Source organism: Austrofundulus limnaeus, unplaced genomic scaffold, assembly GCF_001266775.1.
Source record: "Austrofundulus limnaeus strain Quisiro unplaced genomic scaffold, Austrofundulus_limnaeus-1.0 Scaffold664, whole genome shotgun sequence".
NCBI lineage: Eukaryota > Metazoa > Chordata > Actinopteri > Cyprinodontiformes > Rivulidae > Austrofundulus > Austrofundulus limnaeus.
This window is the reverse complement of record NW_013953066.1, coordinates 119,004-128,109: the sequence shown is the minus strand read 5'-3', so window position 1 is coordinate 128,109 and position 9,106 is coordinate 119,004. Positions and strand designations below refer to the sequence as shown.

The following is a 9,106-nucleotide window of genomic DNA, read 5'->3' as shown; positions in this document are numbered from 1 at the left end:
CACACCTCCATCATATCTCTAACACACCTCCATCATGTCTCTAACACGCCTCAATCATATCTCTAACACACCTCCATCATATCTCTAACACACCTCCATCATGTCTCTAACACGCATCTCTAACACGCCTCAATCATATCTCTAACACACCTCCATCATATCTCTAACACACCTCCATCATGTCTCTAACACGCCTCAATCATATCTCTAACACACCTCCATCATATCTCTAACACGCCTCCATCATGTCTCTAACACGCCTCCAGACATACAACATAACTAATATGCCTCGGACATAAATTAGACATGCCTATCATTCCTCTGACCTGCTTCAGACATACCTTCAACACGCCTCTGTCATGTCAGCCATCTTGGGAGGGTTTGATTTGAAAGAATGTGAATGTTAATCTGGGTCTTAATCTGTAAATATTTGTTTTCTGCAGCCAATCAGCTGTGAGCTCTGCTCTTCACTCCAAGATGAGGTAATTATTCCAGGTGTTTTCCTCCTGACGTCACTTGTTTGAAGCTCTTTAATAAATGATTCTCCTGGTTGTAACAGTGAAACCATGTTTATATTTTTTAAACTTGKTGTTTCCAGAAGCTTTAGACAATAAAATTCATCTGATCTGATAAAAACTCAAACCATTTCTACCAGGATGGAGCTGCGAGCTCTGAGGAACATCTCAAAGGGAGAGGAGCTGACCTTCAGCTACATGGACCCCCTGAACCTTTCAGCTGATCGTCAGAAGCAGCTAAAGGAGCGTTTCCACTTTGACTGCAGCTGTGAGCGCTGCAGCCAGCACCTCGGTGACGACCTGATGTCAGCCGCTGCAGAAAGCAAAGTGAGTGAAAGTTTCTGTTAATAAAACCAGCTGAAGCCTCTGTTGACATGTTGTGTTTGACCCTCAGCCTCCTGCTGATAAGGTCAAAGAGCTGAAGGCCTTCAGCCAGGACAGTCTGCAGAAGATTGAAACAGCCGAACACGCTGGAGACCACAGCCAGGTGAGCCTGCTGCTGCCGGGCTGCAGGTAAGACCCCCAGAGACCTCCTCCTGAACGTCTCCTGCGTCTCTCAGGTGCTGAAGGTGTGTCAGGAGCTGCTGCAGAAGCAGCAGGACGTTTTGGCCGACACCCACCTGCTCAGGCTGCGAGCTCTGGGCGTGGCCACCGAGGTGCTCTCACACCTGAAGAAGTTCTCTGAGGCGGCAGAGTTCGCCCGGCAGATGGTGGAGGGATACGAGTGAGTGATTCGCCCTCAGAGGGACGGTTTACAACCAGGACCAACAGCCTTCAGCTGCTGAACTCCACCTCTTCCTCTTTAACAGGAAGTTGTCCCACCCCAACAGCCCCCAGCTGGGGACGGTCTTGATGAGGGCGGGGGTCATCCACTGGCACGCGKGCCAGATCGAGGCAGGCCACAACATGATCTGTAAGGCCTACCGGATCCTGATGGTGACCCACGGACCGAACCACTCCATCACCAGAGACCTGGAGGTATTTATGTGACAAACATGGCCGCCCTGTCAGGAACATGACGTTAACAGTCCTCTCACCTGCAGTCCATGCGCTCCCAGACGGAGGCGGAGCTAAAGATGCTGAGGGAGGTGGACCTGAAGAACCTGCCCATGTCCAGAAGCTCCTCTGCTGAAGAAAACATTAAAGGCTTCCTGCGCAAGCAGTAAAAATTAAATGTCCAGAAAGAAGAACCTGCAGGTCATAAAATGACCCGTTCCTCTGGTGGGCCCGAATCTTTGGAAGGATTCAAATAAAACTGGAGTTTCTGCTGTTTATCTCCTACAAAAACCAGTTTCATGTTTCATCTGTTAAACATTCATGACATCCAGGTGACCGAACCCAGATCCTGATCTGATCCTCCAGAGGTCAGGAGACTTGACTCTGAAAGAGTCTGGATCCAAAGTTCTACAGAGGTTCTGAAGCTTAGAGTCACAAAGTTAAACAGCTTCATTTCAGTTAAAAACCTTTTCAATAAAACGCTGAGAAATTCACTGAAAATCATCAAAGACTAAAGAACACAAGCTAMAAGTAGCAAAACAACTTGCTAAAGGCTAAAAGAAGCAAAGCATCTGCTAAAGGCTAAATGTAGTAAAACAAATGCTAAAGGCTAAATGTAGTAAAACAAATGCTAAAGGCTAAAAGAAGCAAAGCATCTGCTAAAGGCTAAATGTAGTAAAACAAATGCTAAAGGCTAAATGTAGTAAAACAAATGCTAAAAGCAGCACGTGAAGACAAAACTGGAGCCAGAAGCTGATTTTAATAAGAACAAAGTTTTTGAAGGAACTGAAAAGATCTCATGTTTCTATGGAGAAAATAAATAAAGGTCAATATTTGAATAAGTATTTGAACCAAAAGTCCCAGCAGCAGTCTGCTGAATGAGCCGAATGTTTAGATATAAAAACAGCTAAAAAGGACAAACTGTTCAGAAGTAGTAGCTTAATTAGAAACTCATTTTATTCAGTAAGAAAAGGCAGAGGGACCTTATTAAAAATCCAAACACCCGAACTTTATGAAAACRTAAAAACAAACATTTAGAAGATCCCAGTAAAACATGAAGTCATCTGCATAGAGCTGAACTTCCTGTGTTTCTGAACACACTAAACRATGACACCGTATTTAATTTACCTTCATGTCTTCATCCTAAAAGTAAACATTTATTCATAATTTACCACAAACAGGAACAACTCATTAAATAAGAGTTTAAAATAAAGTTTAAACAGAAAAACATAAGAGTGAGTGTCCTCCACAGTCTGGGAGCTGAACTTTATTCAGAGCTCCAGATTTAGTGTTTTCCAGAAGACGTCCAATCAAATGCTACGATGACCCCGCCCCTCTGCAGAGCACGGTGGTGGCAGCATCATGGAGGTAAATATCAGCTGAACATTTATTTTCCAGCTGAAATCTAAGAATCGTTGCTAAAAAGTACCCAAATCAAACCATAAAGTGACAGCGACGTGCTGGGGTTCCTGAGAAGCTCCGCCCCCTCCTCCATCTCATTGGACAACACAGAGCTCAGTGTTGGACTGGTTCTGAGTCCCTGCTGTCCCGTCAGAGTCTCTCTGAGTCCTGCTGGGTTCCTGTGAGTCTAGCTCACCTGAGGGGGGCACCAGACTCTGCCTGATCTCCATCAGAAGCTCCTTCCCGTCGCTCGCCGGAAGGTTCCCCAGGAAGTACTGCGGCGCCAACTCCACCAGCCTGACGCCGAGACAGGAAACACTCAGAATACACAACAAGCAAGTCCTGAACAAATACATCAAACTCATGTCCTCATGTCGGGGCGGGGTCAGGTCTGACTTATGTAGGGGCGGGGTCAGGTCTGACTTATGGAGGGGTGGGGTCAGGTCTGACTTATGGATGGGCGGGGTCAGGGCTGACTTATGGAGGGGCGGGGTCAGGGCTGACTTATGGAGGGGCGGGTCTGGACTGACTCACATGTGGGGGTGGACCTCTGAGGCGATGCAGATGCAGTTGTCGCTGGAGACGGTGAACTCGTGGTACAGGACCCAGCTCGGGGGGCTCGGGCTCGCCTGGAGACACAGGTACGAGGAGAAGGGGTGGAGGTGGGCCACGTGGCGGTGAGTTATCAGCAGGTAGTTCCCGGCACCGTCGACATCATGAGCCACCTGAGGAGGAAGCAGGTGAATCATGAAGGTCCAGGTGTTTGTAGGACTGTGACCCAAATTAAAAGGTTCTGTAGGAACTCTAACTTCTCCAACAGGAAGTTCAGATTTTCTATAGAATAATCTGATAATCCACTTCCTGTTTCTCTGCATTTGAACTGAAAGAACACAAAGTTCTGATGGAGACGACAGGAAGCAGGAAATACAAACAGAAAACTCAACAACTTCAAACATTCAGGTCTTAGGTTCTTACTTTGAGGAAGAAGCCTGAGATGAGCGCTCGTTTAATGTTCGTGCAGTTGTCCTGACATCCAAACGCTGGGGGAGAAACAGGAAGTTCTATCCTCTGCATCACCTCCAGAAGCTCCGCCCTGATGACCGCCGCCTGCCGTAAGGCGGTGTGACTGAGGAGGTTGGCGGTGCACCACGCCTCGTCCTGGTTGTCTGTAACACAGAGCGTCACATCGTTCAGCTGGTGGCGTTTCAAACACGAGTGTTACTGAAAGCGGGGACAGGTGCGTACGCTCCATGAAGGCGTGGTAGATGTTGATGAGGGTCATGTGATCACCCTCTGCGTGCATCAGAGGACGCCACACGGCCACGGCCGCTTCCTCCGTGTTGGCTTCTGCAGCCATGAAACAGGAAGGAGCTGCAATGAGACGCAGCAAGGTTAAAACCAGTGGGCGGGGTCGATCAGGCTCCACCCCTCATGGCAGGAGGTGGGTGTGGCCTCAGAGACCGTCAGAAGGTGGTCACCTGTTAGCATGGCGGCGACAGTCAGCAGCTCGTCCACGCAGTCGTATTCGCAGGCGGCGATTAGAGATTTGGCGAGCGGCGGCTCGAGCGGMAGCTCCGACATGATGATCCCTACTTCTGACAGGTTCCCGTCATCGTCCAGCGCCGCCAGGTAGTCCAGGTCCTCCAGGGCCTGCATCAGGGCCTCAGGAGCTGAAYGACACCAGTGTCAGACACAAACACCTGGACTCACATGATGTTCTACAGGAAGTTCCTGACACGCACCTGGTCTGTCCAAGAACTTGCACTGGCCCATGTCAGCGATGTCAAGTCTCTTCAGCAGCAGGACCAGGTGGCTGAGGTTCTCCTCGGTCACCCCGGGACAGTGGGCCTCCTCCATCCCATCCTCGTACAGGGACTGAGGGTACAGACGAAGACACAACCCTGAGGAGGAACCAGGAGTTACCGACACGTAGAAACAAAGATCTACAGTTTGATGTTTAAACATCTACAATCAGCCAGAACATCAAGGCCACCTGCCTCCTCTGGACCTCTGAGGGTCTGCTTCAACAACAGGTAACCAGTCAGGGGTCATAATGTTCTGGCTGATTAGATTCACTGACATCATAAACTAATATTAACTAAAATTACCAGGAGTTAGATTAAAAAGAGATATTTAAATGTTTGAAGTAAATCTTTGATCTCAGATCTTTCATCTTATGTTTTAGATCTTTTTTATGTCTTTGACCTTTGGTCTCAGATTTAATGTCTTAGATCTGTCATCTTACATTTGGCCTTAGATCTCAGAGTTTTCATCTTTCATCTATGTCTTGTATCTTTGGTCTCATGTCTTTGATCTTTGGTCTCATGTCTTTGATCTTTGGTCTTATGTCTTTGATCTTACATCTAATGTCTTTGGTCTTAGATCTTTTCTTTGGTCTTATATCTTTGGTCTTAGAGCTTATGCCTTTGGTCTTGGAGCTTATGTCTTTGATCTTTGGTCTTATGTCTTTGATCTTTGGTCTTACGTCTTTGATCTTACATCCTATGTCTTTGGTCTCGTTTCTTTGGTCTTAGATCTTAAGTCTTTGGTCTTAGAGCTTATGCCTTTGGTCTTGGAGCTTATGTCTTTGATCTTTCATCCTATATCTTTGGTCTCGTATCTTTGGTCTTAGATCTTAAGTCTTTGGTCTTAGAGCTTATGTCTTTGAACTTAGATAGTTCATTGTATGTCTTTGGTCTTGTATCTTTGGTCTAGATCTTGTCTTTGGTCTTATGTTAGATCTTATTATTTGGTCTTGTACCTTTGGTCCTTGAGCCTGTTTTTGGTCTTAGATCTTAAGTCTTTAATCTTAGATATTTCCTTGTATGTCTTTGGTCTTGTATCTTTGGTCTTAGATCTTATGTCTTTGGTCTACCTGGGAGCGGACTGTTGACCCTCTGAGTCCTCATGTCAGCCTGGTGTTTACTGATCCTCATCAGGACCTGAGAGTTCGCTCTGATCTGTGGATTGTAAACCTGTTCAGGATTAAAAAAAAGGTTGAACTCATGTCAGGAGTTTTCCCATCATGCTTTGCTGCAGGTCGATCTCTCAGACACTCACAGCTTTGAGCTGAAGCCCGGTGTCCACGACGTAACGAACTCCCCTCAGGGAGAACGAAGCCTCGGCCAGAGAGTCCGTCAGGATGACCCTCCGTTTAACGCCCGGACCCTCAGAACCGCCCGCCTCCTTCTGCACCGAGGGGTCCGGGTCGTAGACCCTCTGGGTCAGACCAGCCAGTCCGGCGTGGAGGGGGAGGAGCCTCAGAGGTCCCAGCTGAGGACTCAGAGCCACAGACTCGTTCTCCAGCAGAGTCAGACACTCGTCGATCTCCTACAGGAAACAGGAAGTGACTCGAGCTTTACTTCAAGTCTGAACATGTTAACAAAATAAAAGATTTATTGAATTATGATAATCTGTGATCTAATCTAATCTAATCTAATCTAAGTAAATAGTTTCCTGAGGGTAAGAAAGTGAATTTGGTTTTCAGCCCTCTGAGGCCCATTTCACGTTGTTTTTGGTGGTTTTTGGTGGTTTTGAGGGGTTCTGGACCCTCCAACACTAACAGTAAGCTCTGTCACGTACTGCTGCCAAGCTAAAAATCCCACATTGCTGCCACAGATAAAATGCCACATTTACCATCATTTGGCTYAAATTTTAGTTCATCACTGTGATCTCCAAACCAGCGTATGTTCATATCTTTAAAAAAATCATTTAAAGGAGTTTGTTTGTGACAATCCTCTCAGTTTCTCCAGGAACTGTTCTAGTTTTTATATAAACGTCTGCAGCAGGACATCTGACACGCAGCAGAGCTGAAGTCCTCTCAGGTTTCTCCTCGTTCACACAGAACCAAACTGAACTCAGGACCAGAACCAGGTCCAGAACTGGGTCAGTCTGACCGGTTTTAGTTTTTTATTGTTAAAAAGACAAAAATGAGAAGAGAAGCAGCAGCTCAGGTTCCAGCTGAGAACAGCTTCCTCCTTCAAACCTTCATGTTTCACTCTTTGTTTGTTTGTTTGTTTACTTCAGAGTTTCATGTTTACAAACACCAGCTGGTCCTGGAGTCTGGACCGGGTCAGTTTACCTGAGGACCGGACAGGAACACCATCACGTCTCCCTCCTCTCCTCTCCGGTGCAGGTCCAGAACCATGTGACAGGAAGCTGCCGCCTCCTTCCCCGACAGCTCCCTGTACATGACCTCCACCTCCGGGCCCGGGGGCTGGGCCGGGCCGTCCGTGCTGAGGTGAGGGACGGAGGGTCCGAGGAAGGCGGTGAGGCGGGGGGCGAGCGTGGGGTGGGACAGGAGGACCACCCGGAAGCTGTCGGGTCTCTGGCAGCAGACGTCACAGAGCAGACCCAGCAGCACGTCGGTGGGGACCGTGCGCTCCTGGAGCTCGTCCAGGATCACCACACCGTACTGACGCAGCAGGGGGTCCGACATCATCTCCTCCAGCAGGAGGGCGTCGCTGACGAACCTGAGGACAGAACCAGAACCCACAGTCAGAACCAGAACCCTCAATCAGAACCAGAACCAGATTTTTTAATGACGTCTTGATGATGTCACGTTTCAGGTCAGTTTAATCTGAGACTCTTTGGAGGGAAGGACAACGTCCCAGGAGACTTACCTGAGTAAGGTGTCAGGTGTGCAGCAGGAGACTTACCTGAGTAAGGTGTCAGGTGTGCAGCTGTCGTCGTGGGCCACCCTGTAGCCCACCTCCAGGCCCAGACTCAGGTCCATCTCATCGGCCACCCGGAGAGCCAGACTCACCGCCGCCGCCGAGTGTGGCTGAGAGCAGCAGACCAGACCGTGAGAGAACTCGAAGGAGAGAGCGAACTCCACGCACCACTGAGGAACCTGCAGGAGAACCAGGAGAACACTGAAGGTTCTACAGCAGAACAAGGAACAGAACCAGGAGAACACTGAAGGTTCTACAGCAGAACAAGGAACAGAACCAGGAGAACACTGAAGGTTCTACAGCAGGATAAACATTATTCTAAATTAAATCTTCAGGTTCAAGGAATTAAAATTTTATTTGTGGTTTATGTATTATTATTTTTACCTCATGGCTAACATATTGCTACTGTTAGCTCATGGCTAATACTGTATATTGCTACTGTTAGCTCATGGCTAATACTGTATATTGCTACTGTTAGCTCATGGCTAATGTATTGCTACTGTTAGCTCATGGCTAATATATTGCTACTGTTGGCTCATGGCTAATATATTGCTACTGTTAGCTCATGGCTAATATATTGCTACTGTTAGCTCATGGCTAATAAATTGCTACTGTTAGCTCATGGCTAATATATTGCTACTGTTGGCTCATGGCTAATATATTGCTACTGTTGGCTCATGGCTAATAATGTATATTGCTACTGTTAGCTTATGGCTAATGTATAGCTACTGTTAGCTCATGGCTAATATATTGCTACTGTTAGCTCATGGCTAATATATTGCTACTGTTGGCTCATGGCTAATACTGTATATTGCTACTGTTAGCTTATGGCTAATGTATAGCTACTGTTAGCTCATAGCTAATATATTGCTACGTTTAGCTCTTGCCTCTCATTCTGCGTCATTTAGCCCTTGTTCTGTTTGTTTTAGCTGCTGCTCTCCTGGCTCAGTTTTAGCTGATTTAGCTCTCGGCTGCTCCTGTTTGCTCTGAGCAGAGATCACTTCCTGTTGTGCAGCTGATGAAGACGATGAAATGAATCCTGAGTAAATATTTGCTTAAAGCTTTCATCAGATCAGCCAGAAGGTGTGTCTGTGAACGCCTCATAAACATCACCTGAAGCTAACGCTAATGCTAACACAACCGTAACTCAAACATCAGAACTACAGCTGGTTTGAATCTTCAGACTGAGCAGGGAGCTAAACGTTGATGTTTGACAGGTGTTCAGTAAAACCTGGGAGGGAACAGGTCAAAGGTCAAAGTCAGCTGATGATCATGTGAGTCTAATTAACAGATTCATCAGATGAGTGAATGTTTGTTAACCAGGTCATCAAACTCAAACCTGTGACTTCTGTTGGTTTAAACTTTAAATACATTTTATTTAACATAAATACAGTTATTATTTATAATACATAGTTTTACAGAACAGAATCTGTTTTAAATTTATTGAACTTTACTAACCTGCAGAATCATTAAACTTGTTTTTAATTAAATAGTTTCATGAAAATGTTTGAAGTTTAAAAT

General features: G+C 46.5%; 2 protein-coding genes across 4 annotated transcripts in view; one reads left to right on the top strand and one right to left on the bottom strand.

The window, feature by feature from the left end:
* Positions 1–1,805, top strand: part of smyd1a (SET and MYND domain containing 1a) — a gene marked incomplete in the record, with an annotated part of 9,164 nt that extends 7,359 nt beyond the window's left edge. Inside the window, 6 exon segments of the mRNA XM_014027600.1 lie at positions 444–482; positions 656–842; positions 910–1,002; positions 1,076–1,239; positions 1,325–1,493; positions 1,559–1,805. Of these exon segments, the coding sequence (XP_013883054.1) occupies positions 444–482; positions 656–842; positions 910–1,002; positions 1,076–1,239; positions 1,325–1,493; positions 1,559–1,681 (775 nt within the window).
* A 641-nt stretch (positions 1,806–2,446) lies between these two features.
* dqx1 (DEAQ box RNA-dependent ATPase 1) overlaps positions 2,447–9,106 on the bottom strand; it is a 12,065-nt gene continuing 5,405 nt past the window's right edge. For 2 of the 3 annotated variants that reach the window (XM_014027597.1, XM_014027598.1), the window contains exons 3-12: positions 7,571–7,764; positions 6,994–7,384; positions 5,973–6,242; positions 5,788–5,887; positions 4,655–4,813; positions 4,391–4,582; positions 4,158–4,283; positions 3,888–4,078; positions 3,447–3,637; positions 2,447–3,209 (exon numbers count right to left, since the gene is read on the bottom strand). In XM_014027597.1, the coding sequence (XP_013883051.1) occupies positions 3,008–3,209; positions 3,447–3,637; positions 3,888–4,078; positions 4,158–4,283; positions 4,391–4,582; positions 4,655–4,813; positions 5,788–5,887; positions 5,973–6,242; positions 6,994–7,384; positions 7,571–7,764 (2,016 nt within the window). In that variant the 3' untranslated portion in view covers positions 2,447–3,007. The other variant, XM_014027599.1, reaches the window with a different exon arrangement.